The sequence below is a fragment of the Oenanthe melanoleuca genome, chromosome 4A, assembly GCF_029582105.1.
Source record: "Oenanthe melanoleuca isolate GR-GAL-2019-014 chromosome 4A, OMel1.0, whole genome shotgun sequence".
In the NCBI taxonomy this organism is placed as follows: Eukaryota; Metazoa; Chordata; class Aves; order Passeriformes; family Muscicapidae; genus Oenanthe; species Oenanthe melanoleuca.
In genome coordinates, this window is record NC_079338.1 from 1,039,649 (window position 1) to 1,055,032 (window position 15,384).

Below are 15,384 nucleotides of genomic sequence, written 5' to 3' on the forward strand. Positions count from 1 at the left end.
TTTATCCCAGTCTTATCACATTAATAGATATTTGAATTATTATCAGCAGCAGAACTCATCATTAATAAGAATAATTAATTATCAGGTTATCAGCTCCTTGGAGGTCACACCATCTTTTTTTGGGCAATCTCAGCCCAATTCCCAGATTTTTTTCTGGCTCTCATCCCACTTTTGGCAGAACTCTGCAGCTCAGTGATATTAAAGTCAGCAAAACTCTCAAGTCTAAATTCATTTTCCAGGTTTTTTTTTTGTTTTTTTTTTCCCAGGAGGGAATGTTCCTGAGGTCAGCCCTGTTTGCTGAGGAAGGATTTCAGCCTCCCCTGCTGGCCCAGAGCTCCAAAGGGAGGAAAAGTGCCCCAGGAAAGTTGTTGTGGATAAATCCAATCAAAATGTGCTGGGGGAAAAGCAAACTCCACAAAATCTGGGATTTGCACCTCCAGCTTTCCCTCTTCCTGGGTATCAGATTTTCACAGATCTCCTGAGTGGCCACACCAATAAAAAAAAAAATTTTTCCAGCCCAGGTGCAGCTGCATAAAGTGAAGTGGAAAAATTAAAATAATTTCAAATTTCCATGGAATGAGATGTGGGGAATAAAAAACCACTTGGGAATAAAAAAAAAACAAACTCAGCACTAAAGCTTGATGCCCAAACAGCAGCACAGAAGTTATCAAACAGCTGTGGAGAGGAAAAAAGCAGAATAAAAACAGAAAAGAAGCAAAAATAAAGAAGAAAGGGAAGAAAAATAAAGGAGAAATTGAGCAAAATTTCTTCGTGCTTGCTGTGATCAGAGAGCTGGGATTTGCCCCTGGATCCCTGGAATTTTAACCAAACCATCCCAGGAATTTTATAATCCTGAAATTATCACCACAGAGGTGGAGCTGGACGAGTTTAAAAAAACTTTTCAAAAAAAAAAAAAAAAAAATTAAATAAAATAAAAAAAAATCCCATGACTCTGTGACTCCTGGAGCTGTTGGTCAATGAAATCCAATTTCAGAAAAGCTCAGAGGAAATTGTATTTTGGGAAGAGCAGAGTGGATGGAACAAAGGAACAGGAACAGTCTCTCTAAGCCAGTTTTGTATCATGAGCTCTTAACTGATTTTTTTTTTAATTAGGTCAATTTTATCTCTCCTAATAAAGCCAAATCTTCCACTTAGGATGGAAGGAAGAACAACAACCCCACACAAATTTTCTGCAGGATGAGCTTTCATTCCACTCTAAATTTTGCTCTTCCCCTGCAGTTAATATTTATAACTTTATCCAGTGAGGAGGAATTTGATGGGGAAATTTTGCTTTTAATAATTCTGGGATTGGGAAAAGCCACATTCCTGATTTTCTGCTCCAAGGGGAGATGGGGACCCATTAAAGGTGAGGAACCTGCTCCAATTTCTGCAATCTTGACATGGAAAATCAGCATTTCCCTGGGAATTATCTCCTTGCATCAATTCCAGGGATCCAAGGGCAGCCACAGCTTCTCTGGGAATTTTATTCCAGCCTCACAACCCACAATTCCTTCCTAAAATCTTCCTGAAATCAAGATTTTACTGATTTTCTGAGAATTTTAAATTTTCCTGGAGGAGACAGAGCTGTGCCAATCAACACTGTCCCTGACCAGCAGCTCCCTGAGAACCACAAAATTCAAATTATTGATGCAATTCCTGACCTGTTGCAAGCCTTAAAATAGAGGAAATTCAGGAAGTGGCAAATCTGATGGTGTGAGGAATTTGAGTGGATTAGTCACAGTGGATTAAGAGCAAGCATTTGAAGAAAAGCTTAAATGTAGCATAAAAATATATTAGAATTTTTTTCAGACATTCCTTATGGGCTTAGCTCATTAGCAAAGTGTTGGGGAGAGTGAAATGTAATAAAAGCAGAGGAAAAACTCCCCTTGCACCGATGCAAACAGGGAGGAATTTGAATCCCCAGGTCTTTGCATATGTATATGGCTGAATTTATATAAATATGCATTTAGACACACATTATATATAGATTTTTTTTTCACTTGACATCAGACACTGCAACAAGAAGCAGGGTATAAAAATATAAAAGGAAAGTTGCATGAAATTCAGGAGGGAGAAAACTTCAGCCAGCAAGGAAGAAAGAACTTGGGGATGAAATAGAAATAAGGAGTGACCAGGGCTGTAAAAACCTTTGGAAGGTTTGGTCCTACCTGGAAATGCAGGGAAATTGTCACAAATAACCCCAAACACCCAGAGCTGCTGTGCAGGGGGACAAATCCTTGTGCTGAAATCCAGGAAGAGCGGAATTCCACAGCAGGGACAGCTCCAGGTTTTCTGGTTTGGAGGACAAGTTTGTGCCAATAAAGGCAGAAACTTCTTGAAATGGAGAATGTAAACCCCCTCCCTCCAAATTATTATAATTTTGAAATTAAGGGGCTCTCAGAAAAGATATGGGAATTAGGAATAACAATTCTTCACTAGGAAAATTAAAATAGCAATGCAGTATTACACAGAACAATCCCAGCCCTGCCAGAGTCAGAATCCAAGCTGACACCCGTCAGTCAGTCAGGGTGTTGGCACAGTCCCATTCAATGGTGGCTGCATCCTCCTGCAGGGGCAGATGTGGTTCAGCTGGAGCAGTGCTCCTGGAGAAGGTGCAGTTTCCTCTGGAGCTCCAGGGATGATGTGGGAAGGTCTGGTTTTCCTCTGGGATCCAGTGGAAAGAAGGTGCCTTGGTGTCCAAAATGTCAGTTTTTATCTGGGTAGGAAAGGCTTGGCTCCTCCCCTGGCTGGAGCATCTCCCAGTGGGATGATGGAATTTTATCAGTCATGCCCTGGGACTCACTGGCCATGAACAGGAGATATCTCCTGGAGGGAGGATGGGCTGTGGGAAGATAAAGATGATTGCCCAGCTGGTTTAAAGGTGGCCCATGAGCAGATAATGTGTGCAGGAGATCAGGGTCACTGCCCCAGCTGGTTTGACAGATGGTGACAGAATCCACATTTCTGTCACATCCTGCATTGCAACCCAAGACATTGCAGAAATCTCAATTTCCCTGCACTCCCTGATCTGCCCCACAAAGAATCAGCTGGGGCTGGATGATGTGTAAATGGATTTGCTGCACCACTTAATCACTTAATGCCTTGTCAGCATTTTCTCCTCTCTTCACTCAGGATTAAAAACATGAAGGAGATGAATTTTGGGTTTGGTTGTTTATTAAACCTGATCTAAAGTACAGAGAGTTCAGCAACACTTCCAGCCACCAGCTAAAGTGAGGAAAATGGAGATGAATTTAGTTACAAGGACTTTTAAATCTAAACAGTCCAACAGACAATTAACATCTATATTATTTATACTTGTGACCCAATAACCAAATTTCTGTGACCCTCAGTGCAGCACTGACTGTCCAACCAAAAACTGACTGAAATCATGAAGAAGGAAGAAGGCAGAAAAAGGCAACACCCCAAATCCTCCATGTTGTCCCATACCTGTTACTGTATTATAAGACCCCAAATTTAAAACCCTTCACCATGTGAAATCCCACACTTCTATTTAACTACTACACTGATTTTAACTCCATCACTCAAATTTGGGAGCCTTCTCCAAGGCCCCAGGTGTTCTCCTGGGGGGTCATTGGCAGAAAGCACAGAAAGCTCCAAAATTCCAAATTCCTGGGTTCCAACACAGCTGCACTCCCTGGATCCTCTGGGAACAGCTTCCCCCTTTTCTGGGGAGAGAAAAGCAAGGAATGGGAATTTCTGCTCCAGCCAGGGGCTCAGCTTTGCCTTTGGGTGCTCTCTGAGGTGAGGGGTGTTCTCCTGGTGTGAAATCCTCATCTCCATCCTCTCTAATCCAGAGGTTCCATTGAGGAGCTGCCAGGAATGAACATTTGGATGATTTTCTGCCAGCTGAAGGAAGGAAAGTCCCTCTGTAGGCAGCTGCCACTCCTTCCATGGCTGCTTGAGCCGTTTTTGGCTGCACCAGATGCTCTCCCCTGGGTTTTCATTCTCCCAACTCCTTTCCATCCATCAGGTGTCCTGCTTGAGGGTGGATTTTTGTGGGGCAGGATGGAGTTTTTCCCTTGGGCAGCAGGGGAAGGAGCCAGGCTTCTTTCCAAATCTCATTTCTGTCTCCAAGTGTGGACGTGGGGAAGGTGGAGAGGGTGGGATGTGACTTCAAGGCAGATGGAAAAGCACAAGAACAGTTGCTTAGCACCTATAAAAGTCAGGCCCACTCCTCCACAAGAGATGTGTGTATTTAGGGATCCACACTTCTCCTCAGTTCTGGCCTCTGAATAACCCTAACCCATCACAGCTTTTCTGGGAATGTGTGGTGAGGAAATAAACAATGATATTAAAATCCTGCTGCAGCCCAGGACAAATTCTGTGTTGGGAGCTTTGCCAGCCATTAATAAAAGAGAAAGAGCAGGAAAACCCCAAATCCACAAGAATTCCTCAGCCCGTGGGACAATGGGGACCAGGCACAGCCTCCAGCCTTTGTCTGAGCAGGAGATGCAAATTAAAGATTCGAATTTAAATTAACAGAGGCAAATATTCCACCTGGACTGCTGGATGTGGCGCTTTGGAATCTGGATGTGCAGCATCCATTTCTCTGGGGCTGGATCAATAAAAGGGAAAGAAGCAGGAACGGGAAAAGAAAAGGCTCGGCAGGATCAATGAAAACATTCCTCCCACATTCCACTGCTATTCTGGACTCGATTAGCACAACTCACCCGATGAAAGGAGCTGGAAATCAACGTGCAGAGGAGGGAGGAAGGCAGAGAGTGCCCCCGGCCTTTGTCTCGGGCAGGTTTTTGGCCGCTCCCCTCGCTGCCGCTGACCCGATTCCGCGCCGCTCGCTCCTCCCCGCTCCATGTGATCCCATTTCCCCCGAAATAAAGTTGACAAATTCGCCCGGGCTCAGATGGTGCTGCCGGGGCGGCGTGGAGCGGTTCCGCCCGAGCTGTAGCTGCGGCACCGCCGGGCTCGGGGCTGGCGGCTACCGGGCTGGGCTGGGGACTACCAACCCGGGCTCTGGGCTACCTGCTTGGGTTCCTGGGCTCTCTGCCGGGCTCGGGGCTACCGGGCTGGGCTCTGGGCTACCAACCCGGGCTCGGGGCTACCTGCTCAGGGCTACCTGCTCCCCCTCCGGGGCTACCTACCCGGGCTCTGGGCTACCTACTCGGGTTCCTGGGATACCTGCTCGGGCTCTGGGGCTACCTGCTCGGGTTCCTGGGCTACCAGCCCGGGCTGCCACCGCACACAGCCCCGAGGAGCGGGGAGAACGCGGCCGGAGCCAGGTGAGTGAGCGGCTGCGGTGGCTCCTTTGTGCGGAGGGAGGGAGGGTTCCGAAATCCATCCTGGCCGTGCCCGTCCCATCCCGGCCGTGCCCGTTCCCATCCCGGCCGTGCCGGTGCCATCCCGGCCGTGCCCGTTCCCATCCCGGCCGTGCCGGTGCCATCCCGGCCGTGCCCGTTCCCATCCCGGCCGTGCCCGTTCCCATCCCGGCCGTGCCCGTTCCCATCCCGGCCGTGCCCGTTCCCATCCCGGCCGTGCCCGTTCCCATCCCGGCCGTGCCCGTTCCCATCCCGGCCGTGCCCGTTCCCATCCCGGCCGTGCCCGTTCCCATCCCGGCGGTGCCCGTTCCATCCCCGCCGTGCCCGTCCCATCCCCGCTGTGCCCGTTCCCGCAGGGATGAGTCCCCGGGGCCGGTTCTGGCCGGGCAGGGCTCGGGCAGCGCCTGCGGCAGAGCCGGGGATGCTCCGCTGCATCCCGGCCCGCAGCGCCCGCGGGGACACGGCTCGGTACCGGTACCGGTGTGCAGGGTGGCACTGAGCTCGGTACCGGTGTGCAGGGTGGCACTGGGCTCGGTACCGGTACCGGTGTGCAGGGTGGTATGGTTCGGTACCGGTACCGGTGTACAGGGTGGCACTGGGCTGGCTCGGTACCGGTACCGGTGTGCAGGGTGGTACGGTTCGGTACCGGTGTGCAGGGTGGCACTGGGCTGGCACTGGGCAGTGTGGTACCAACGAGTTGAATGGCACGGTTCGGTACCGGGACAGGCTGGCACGGCAATACCCGGTGTATGAGGCTGGCACGGTTCGGTACCGGGACAGGCTGGCACGGCAGTACCCGGTGTCCCGGTACCAGCACAGCCCGGTACCAGCGGTCCCTGGCACTCTCCAGGGCCCGAGGCCACTCGGGGACCTGTCCCTGTCCCCTCCCAGCCCCGGGTGTCCCTGTCCCCTCCCAGCCCCGGGGTGTCCCCGATCCCACATCCCCGATCCCGGAATGGGGCTGGAAGCTCCAGGGAAGGTCAGAGTTTCCAGCTCTGCGTGCTCCAGGTCTCCATCCCTCCCGGGACAGGATGCTCCTGCTCACTGCCGCTCCCAAACCCCACAGAAACCATCCCCGGGCTGTGCTGCAGGCAGGGAAATGGGATTTCATCCCAGGAGTCGCTGCCTCTAAACTGACACTCATCACTCCCCCTCCCACCCCTGCTCCCTCCCACCCTTTAACTTCTTCTTTCCCTGCACAATTTAAAGGTGAAATTCCCTGAGTAGTGAATTTATTGCAGTCCCAGGCTGGGCCTGCTCATCAAGAGCAGCAGAGTTTTCTTTTGAAAGGAGATGGATGAAAACTGGAATGTTCAATCTTTTTCTCTCAGTAATTTTTTTTTTTTTTTTTTTAATAAATTATCCCTGCAGGGTTTCAGTCAGGTTTTAGATCCAAGAGAATGGCTGCAATGTCCCAGCTTTCCTTACTTGTAGTAGGGCAGGAGAAAATGGGAAAGGAGAGATGAAATAGGGAAGGAGACACAAAACCAGATCTCATTTATTCATCCCTCCAAAATTAAGCCAGAATTCAAACCCTCCTTCACCTGCACACAAAAAGAGAATTGAACAAAAAGGCTCAAGGTTATATTTTATGAGGGTTCTTGGGCTTGGGGTTTTCATCTGAATTCAGCTCTAAGTTTTTATTTCCCTTCTAACTCAACAACTCATCATCCACCTGTGCCTGCACTACTTGTCCTGGCCCCAAAAATCCTGTAACTTTGGGGCAAATTGAGCCTAAAAACAGCAAATGGGGGGGAAAAAAAAATCACAGAGCAATTTGAGCTCAGTGCAGGTTTGGGGACTGCTCCCTCCAGGGTTTGTGTTTGCACAGAATAATTCCAAAATATGGACCAAGGGGAAATTCCCAGGCTGTAATCACAGAGCTGCCCCTGATTTTGGAGAGCATAAAAAATGAGTCTGAGCTAAATCAGCAACTAGTGAGCCACAAAATGTAATTTCAAAGGGACAAAGAATCCCCATTTTGTGCTCTTGAACTGCTGCTGTGGCAGGAGTGGCTGAGCAGGAAAATCCACCCTCCAAAACCAGCAATAGTGGTGGAGAAAACAGAATAGTGCTTGGGGAAAAACAACCCCAGCAGAGATTTGGGAGGCAGTGAAGCCTCTTGGGAAGGGAACAGCTGGAAGGAACATGCTCAGAGAACATCTGGATACATCCAAGATTAAAAGGGGAAAAAATCCAGACCTTTTCCTAGATAGAAATTATTATTATTATTAGCCCTGGGAAAAGAATAAACCATAATGTCTCCTGTTCACATTTGTGCCAGCTCAGGGGAGCATTTCATGATTTAAAACCACCCTAAAAATGGAATCCTTGGACAAGAAGGGTTAAAATATTAATCCAGTGGTTGGTTATGGAGGGAATCCATCAGGAATCCATCAGAGCTGCTGCTCTTCACCAAGTCACACTCAGGCTAAATTAACACATTAAACTGTCAGGGGTCACCACTAAAATCAGTGGGATGGAAATCAGAGAGAGCCAAAACCCAGACACAGCTCTGGCTTTAATTAATTTATACTTCAGGGATTACTCAATTAAAAATAAAATCAGGATCAGCCTCATGTGGCTCCTTTATCAAACAAAAATAAAAATAAAAAAGGCAGCGCCTTACAATTATGGCCCTGCCCACAGCAGCTCCTCTGAACCCCAAAAATATCCTGGATTTTTTTTTTTCCTCAGGATTTTCCAAGGCAGAAGAAAATGGATCAGTTTCTGCTGTAAAAGAACCTGGTTTGTTGTACACCAAGGAGAATCAGGATCCCACCAGATTTTGCTGTTTTTATAAGAACACAACTTTCCCCTGGCTCGTGGGCTGGGTGAGTGATCCCAAAATTCCCAATATTTTATTATTTTTCAGGAGTAACAAAGAACACACTGAACAGCAGCAGAGATTTCTCATTCACAGGGAGTTTTGTGCACTTAATTAAAAGATTAATTGGCTTGCTCCAACCTTTCTCCAAGTAATCACAAGGAGTTTATGTAAATTATATTTCTAGGGGTGACCAGATGGAAAAATCAAACACAGGTCGTGGTTCCTCTTTGGAGACAGAAGAAAGAGGCACAAAGAGGTTTGAGGAGAGGATTTTTTTTTTAATCTGTGCTGTTTAAACCCCCCAAACCTGGGGACACTGCACCCCAAAGGACACAGAACCTCCAGGGACCCAACTTGAAACCTGCAGATTTCCAAATTAAATTTAAATTTAAAACACTCCTCAAGGCTGGCTTTTTGCTCCTCTGAGTTTCCAGAAGGCTGAAACATCTCCCTGTGTTTTTCCCAATTTTTTTTCTGCCTTCCCCCATCCCTTCCTCCTCCTTTTACCCCTCCCACTGATTTAAGGCTGATCTTCCACACAATATTTTGATTTTTTTAAAATTAATTTATTTTTAGGAATGCAATGCAAATCATAATTTCTGTCTTGAATGTAACACTGAAAATATCATTATTTGCAAGTCTGGCAAACTTTGAGGTTTGCCCTCATAAAAGGGAGAACTCAGAAATCAAAAAGCTGATGAACATTCTTATTTCTTTTTAATAATTCAATATTGACAGGTGCCAATAAACTGAATTAATTTGAGACACTGGTTTTTTTAAATTATAATTTCCTTTTTTCCTCTAATATAAACTGCATCCAATCCTCTCTTTATTTAATAATTTATTTGCTAAAAAACCACAAAGGAACACCAGCCAGGGATGGAAATTCCATCCCAAGGCAAGCACATGCTACACCTTGTAAAAACACCAGAGTAAAAAATGTTAATTTTTCATTAACAGCTTTAAAAATAAATTCAACTTCCAAATATTCCAACGAGAAATTTATTCTAGCAAATTTCCAGATTAAAAAAAAAAAAAAAAAACTCATGATTTTTGTCAAGACTTGGATCTTTCTGATTTATTGAAATGGGAATTAAATCTGAGCTGACTGCAATGTTTGCAATGCTCAGGCCAAAGGTTTATGACTCACAATTAAAATTAAATCTCAGCTCTGTTTATTCTCTGCTGCTGGAATTCAGCTGAAAGCAAGGAAAAGGAAAAGGTTTGGGGGATTTTAATGGGAATTTCCTGCTGAGGGTTTTTAAATTTTGATATTTTATTTTTTAGGGGTTTTTTTCATTTATTTAGTACAATTTGTTTTGAAGGGTTTTAACAAAAACACTGAAAATTATTTATTTTGTGCCCTTGTTATAAACATTGGTTTAAACTGAGACATACACAAATATATTTATTTGGGTATTTAAAGAGTGGGTTTAATAATATATTTCCTTTTATTTAGGTCCATATTTTGGGTTTTTTGGGGTTTTTTTGGGGTTTTTTTGGGGTTTTTTTTTTTTGTTTTTTACTAAGAATTCTGGTTTATACAAACTCCAGAACTTCTCTGATTAGCACAGATCTTTTATCAATGAGCACAATTTGAATAAATGACATTGTTTTATAAAGTACAAACCATGTCTAGTCCCACCAGCCCCTTGCTGGGGTCTCCAGCTTGGTCCCACAGGAGCTTGGGGTGTCCCTCACCCCAAAAAAAAATCCCCAACCCCTCCCTGAGCAGCAGCCCAGATGTCACAGCCCAGCACCTCAGGGTTTTTTTTTTTTAAAAATAAAATCCTTTCCTTCCCCAAATGCAGCTGATTTTGAATTTTGGGGTTCCCAGGAGCTCCTGGGTTGGGATTTCCACCTGCTGCTCTCATTTCTCTATATTTATTTTTCCAAACTTCCCTGAGAATCCCCATTTTCTCTCTGTAAATATATTTTTCCAAATTTCCATGAGAATCCCAATTTCTCTTTGACTCTGTGAATATTTTATCTCAAACTTCCCTGAGAATCCCCATTTCTGACTCTGTGAATACATTGTCCCAAACTTCCATGAAAATCCCATTTTCTCTCTGTAAATACATTTTTCCAAACTTCCCTGAGAATCCCCATTTCTCTCTCTATGAATTTATTATCCCAAACTTCCCTGAGAATCTCAATTTCTCTCTGACTCTGTTAATTTATTGTCCCAAACTTTCCTGAGAATCCAAATTTCTCTCTATGAATTTATTATCCCAAACTTCTCTGAGAATCCCAATTTCTCTCTGACTCTGTAAATACATTTTTCAAAACTTCCCTGAGAATCCCCATTTCTCTCTCTGTAAATACATTTTTCCAAACTTCTCTGAGAATGCAAATTTCTTTTTGACTCTGTGAATATATTGTCCCAAATTTCCCTGAGAATCCTCATTTTTCTCTCTATGAATACCTCAAACTTCTCTGAGAATCTCAATTTCTCTCTGACTCTGTAAATATACTTTTCAAAATTTCTCTGAGAATCCAAATTTCTCCCTCTGTAAATACATTTTTCCAAACTTCCCTGAGAATCCAAATTTCTCACTATATGAATATATTATCCCAAACTTCTCTGAGAATCCAAATTTCTCTCTGACTCTGTAAATATATTTTTCAAAACTTAACTGAAAATCCCCATTTCCCTCTATGAATTTATTGCCCAAACTTCCCTGAAAATCCCCATTTTTCTCTCTATAAATACAATATCCCAAATTTCCCAGGGAATCCCCATTTCTAATTCTGTGATATTGTTCCAAACTGGCAGGAAATGCTTTTTACATTTTCCAGCACCAACAGAACACTGAGCTATATAAACATTGCTTATCACTAATCAGAATTAATTAGGAATTAATTAATTAGGAAAATAACTAGGAAAAGAGACCCTCAGTGAGCCTGAGTGGGATGAATTTTATTTCTATAAATTTTTTATTTCTATCCTCTCAAACACAACATCTCCAAAAACTCTGAACCCAAATTTTGGCCTCCAGTTTGGGAGGAGGTGGGGGAGGGGGTTTGGAGCAAGCTGTTATTTGAAATAAATAATTCTGAATGAATTTACAGCAAATCAAAGGAAAATCCTCCTGTCCTAGAACAGGAATCAGGAGCAGAGTTAAATCTTTTTGCTCAGGTTTGACTGAAAAATGGGATTTGGAGCAGGGAGGGCACAGCAGCTTTTGCTCAGAGCAGGGAATATTTTAGGATTTGTCCCACTCAGCACATATCAAAGGCAAATTATTTAAAATATTTGAAATATTTTATATTTATTATATTTATATTTTATATTTATATATTTTTAAAATATATGAAATATTTGAAATGAAGGGTGGGGGGTTAAATCCCAGTTTACAACAATCCAGGGGGGTTTTCATCCTTTCTCCAGATCCCAGATGTGCCATCAGTGAGGAAAATCAATCCCAAAATAACCAAAACTCCAGAGGATTAAACCCAAATTCAATCCAACAGCAGATAAAGGGGAAATTCAACTCCTTATTAATGTGAGAACTGCACTTTGCTCATGTGGGCCTTGATTTCCCTCTTTTCTGGGAATATTTTGGGAAATTAAAAAAAACCTTTCACAGAACCAATTCCTCAGAAATTCCCACGTGTTGCAGAGTTTGGTTTGTTTCCAGCCCCAGGACAAGCCCCTGACTGGATTAACCCAAATTTTCTCTTGCAGGAAACGAGGAATTCCACACTGCAGCTGAGCCTCCATTGATATCAAATCTCATTCCTGAGATATCAAACCTCCCTGCTGAGCCTCCATTGATATCAAACCTCATTCCTGAGATATCAAACCTCCCTGCTGAGCCTCCATTGATATCAAATCTCATTCCTGAGATATCAAACCTCCCTGCTGAGCCTCCCTGAATATCAAACCTCATTCCTGAGATATCAAACCTCCCTGCTGAGCCTCCATTGATATCAAACCTCATTCCTGAGATATCAAACCTCCCTGCTGAGCCTCCATTGATATCAAACCTCATTCCTGAGCCTCCATTGATATCAAACCTCATTCCTGAGCCTCCATTGATATCAAACCTCCCTGCTGAGCCTCCCTGAATATCAAACCTCCCTGCTGAGCCTCCATTGATATCAAACCTCATTCCTGAGCCTCCATTGATATCAAACCTCATTCCTGAGATATCAAACCTCCCTGCTGAGCCTCCCTGAATATCAAACCTCATTGCTGAGCCTCCCTGATATCAAACCTCATTGCTGAGCCTCCATTGGTATCAAACCTCATTCTTGAGCCTCCATTGATATCAAACCTCATTGCTGAGTCTCCATTGATATCAAACCTCCCTGCTGAGATATCAAACCTCATTCCTGAGCCTCCATTGATATCAAACCTCTCTGCTGAGATATCAAACCTCATTCCTGAGCCTCCATTGATATCAAACCTCATTCCTGAGCCTCCCTGATATCAAACCTCATTCCTGAGCCTCCATTGTTATCAAACCTCATTGCTGAGCCTCCCTGATATCAAACCTCCTTACTGAGATATCAAACCTCCCTGCTGAGCCTCCATTGATATCAAACCTCCCTGCTGAGCCTCCATTGATATCAAACCTCATTGCTGAGATATCAAACCTCATTGCTGAGCCTCCCCATGGCCGCACACCCCGAGGCAGCCTCTCCCTCCCGGCTGTCCCAGCCCTGACCATCCTCCCACCCCGATGCGGCCCGGGCTGGAGCCGGGCTTTGCCGGGCTGAACCTGAGCCGGGAGGCTTTGCTGGAGCCGGGCTTTGCCGGGCTGAACCTGACCCGGGAGGCCGCGCTGGAGCCGGGCTTTGCCGGGCTGAACCTAACCCGGGAGGCTTTGCTGGAGCCGGGCTTTGCCGGGCTGAACCTGACCCGGGAGGCCGCGCTGGAGCCGGGCTTTGCCGGGCTGAACCTGACCCGGGAGGCTTTGCTGGAGCCGGGCTTTGCCGGGCTGAACCTGACCCGGGAGGCCGCGCTGGAGCCGGGCTTTGCCGGGCTGAACCTGAGCCGGGAGGCCGCGCTGGAGCCGGGCTTTGCCGGGCTGAACCTGAGCCGGCAGGCCGCGCTGGAGCCGGGCTTTGCCGGGCTGAACCTGAGCCGGGAGGCCGCGCTGGAGCCGGGCTTTGCCGGGCTGAACCTGACCCGGGAGGCCGCGCTGGAGCCGGGCTTTGCCGGGCTGAACCTGAGCCGGGAGGCCGCGCTGGAGCCGGGCTTTGCCGGGCTGAACCTGAGCCGGGAGGCTTTGCCGGGCTTTGCCGGGCTGAACCTGAGCCGGGAGGCCGCGCTGGAGCCGGGCTTTGCCGGGCTGAACCTGACCCGGGAGGCCGTGCTGGAGCCGGGCTTTGCCGGGCTGAACCTGACCCGGGAGGCTTTGCCGGGCTTTGCCGGGCTGAACCTGACCCGGGAGGCCGTGCTAGAGCCGGGCTTTGCTGGGCTGGACCCGGAGCGGCCGCCCGGCCCGCCCGCCTCGGGCATGGCGCTGCTGGCGCTGCTGCTGCTGCTGCTGGCGCTGCTCGCCGCCTCCCTGCTCGCCCAGCGCTCGCACCGCGGGCGGCTCCGCGGCCAGCGGCTGCAGAGGGCACACGAGGAGTACCAGAGGGACCAGGGGAGCGGAGCCGGCCAGAGCTCGCCCGGGTTCGTGGCGTAGCGAGGGGGAAAATCCACCGGGAATCGCCTGGGAGTGAACAGCAGGTTTGAGATTCGCAAGGAAATTGGTTTTTCTAAGAGTTGTTAGCAGTTACTACAGCTTTATTGTAAATATACGTATTTATACTTTTAGTCTCATTTGTGCCAAGTGCAACCAATGCAATGATGTGTTTTTAATCGTTTTAATCCTGGCTGGGAGGTGGGGAGGGGCTGGGATGGAATTCCCAGGGAAGCTGTGGCTGCTCCTGGATCCCTGGCAGTGCCCAAGGCCAGGCTGGAGGCAGGGAGGAGTTTTTGGGTCCATTCCAAGCCCAACCACAATTTTCTGTGCATTGCTGAACCTGCAAATTTCAATCTGCTGCTGTCACTCTTTCAAAAAGCCACTGGGGGTGAAGAGGCAGATTTGGGGGATCCCAAAGCACTGATCCCACAGGGGCTGGAATTCCAATCCCAAGGGAAGCAGCAGCTTCAACTCCTTTTTTAAATCTCCTTTTTAAACCACAGTGTGTTTCTATTTCCACAGAGAAATGACAGGTTTATTGTGAGCAGCACTTCTAACTAATCTTTTCTAAGCAAGTGATGGATGTAATCTGAATAAATGTCATTGTTTTATAAAGTACAAACCCTGTGAAGTTCCAAGTCTCCAGCTTGCTGTATGTATTTTTAAATACTGTGATGATGCTGTAAACTTACCTCTGTTGGCAAAAAAAAAAAATGTTCTATTTCAAAATGTCAGGATGAAGGATGTGAATGTTCTGAAAGTGCTATATCAACAACAACAAAAAAAAGAGAATTTTCACAGAATATTCTAAGGGGTTCTGTTACATGCTACAAATCTATTTTACAAGGGTATTTATGGCTCATCCAGCCTAGTCTGTGAGAACAGCACTATTTTATTACAGAATTAATAAATGAATAAATGAGCAGTGAATAACCATGCCCAGAAGCTGGAATATGTTTGGGTTTTGTTATTTATCTATTTTTAATACCCTGATCAATTCTTTAGGTAATGTGGAAGATGGAGGACCCTGACAGAAGGAATCCACTCCCCCTCACCTCCCATCCTCATCCTGCTGAGGAGGCACTGAGGGACAGGGGAGCCTGGAGCACTTCAGATTTTTGTGTAAATTCAGAGAAAAGGTTCAGGATTAATAGGAGGAGGTCACAGAGATGCTCTGAGGGCCGGAGCCCATCTCCTGGGAGGAAAAACTGAGCTGGGAGTGTTCAGGTGGAGAAGGAAAGGGAAAGGAAAACAGGAAAGGAAAAGGAAAAAGGGGAAAGGGGAAAGGGGAAAGGGGAAAAGGGAAAAGGAAAAAGGAAAAAGGGAAAAGGGAAAAGGGAAAAAGAAAGGGGGAAAGGGGAAAGGGAAAAGGAAAGGGGGAAAAGGAAAAAGGGAAAAGGGAAAAGGAAAAAGGGAAAAGGGAAAAGGAAAGGGGAAAGGGAAAAGGAAAAAAGAGAAAAAGGGAAAAAGGGAAAAAAGGGAAAAAAGGGAAAAAAAGGGAAAAAAGGGAAAAAAGGGAAAAAGGGAAAAAGGGAAAAGGGAAAAGAAACATTCCTACTTGAAGGGCCCTGCAGGAAAGGTGGGGCACAGCTCTCAGGACAGGGGGATGGTTTTACCT

General features: G+C 46.3%; 1 protein-coding gene across 2 annotated transcripts; it reads left to right on the top strand.

Annotated features, from left to right (window-relative positions):
* The first annotated feature begins 4,344 nt into the window (after window positions 1–4,344).
* On the top strand, window positions 4,345–14,716 carry LOC130253036 (collagen alpha-2(IV) chain-like). Of its 2 annotated transcripts, none has more exons than XM_056491283.1 (3): window positions 4,345–5,258; window positions 7,992–8,132; window positions 11,974–14,716. In XM_056491283.1, exon 3 carries the CDS (start codon window positions 12,813–12,815, stop codon window positions 13,764–13,766), a length of 954 nt encoding a protein of 317 aa, XP_056347258.1. In that variant the 5' UTR covers window positions 4,345–5,258; window positions 7,992–8,132; window positions 11,974–12,812; the 3' UTR covers window positions 13,767–14,716. The 2 variants fall into 2 exon arrangements, with proteins under 2 accessions (XP_056347258.1, XP_056347257.1); XM_056491282.1 differs by having other exon boundaries at window positions 7,992–8,128; window positions 11,813–14,716.
* Window positions 14,717–15,384: the final 668 nt, after the last annotated feature.

Excerpts from the sequence above, each read along its gene's own strand:
- LOC130253036 (XM_056491283.1), top strand. The coding sequence starts at position 12,813 with ATGCGGCCCGGGCTGGAGCCGGGCTTTGCCGGGCTGAACCTGAGCCGG.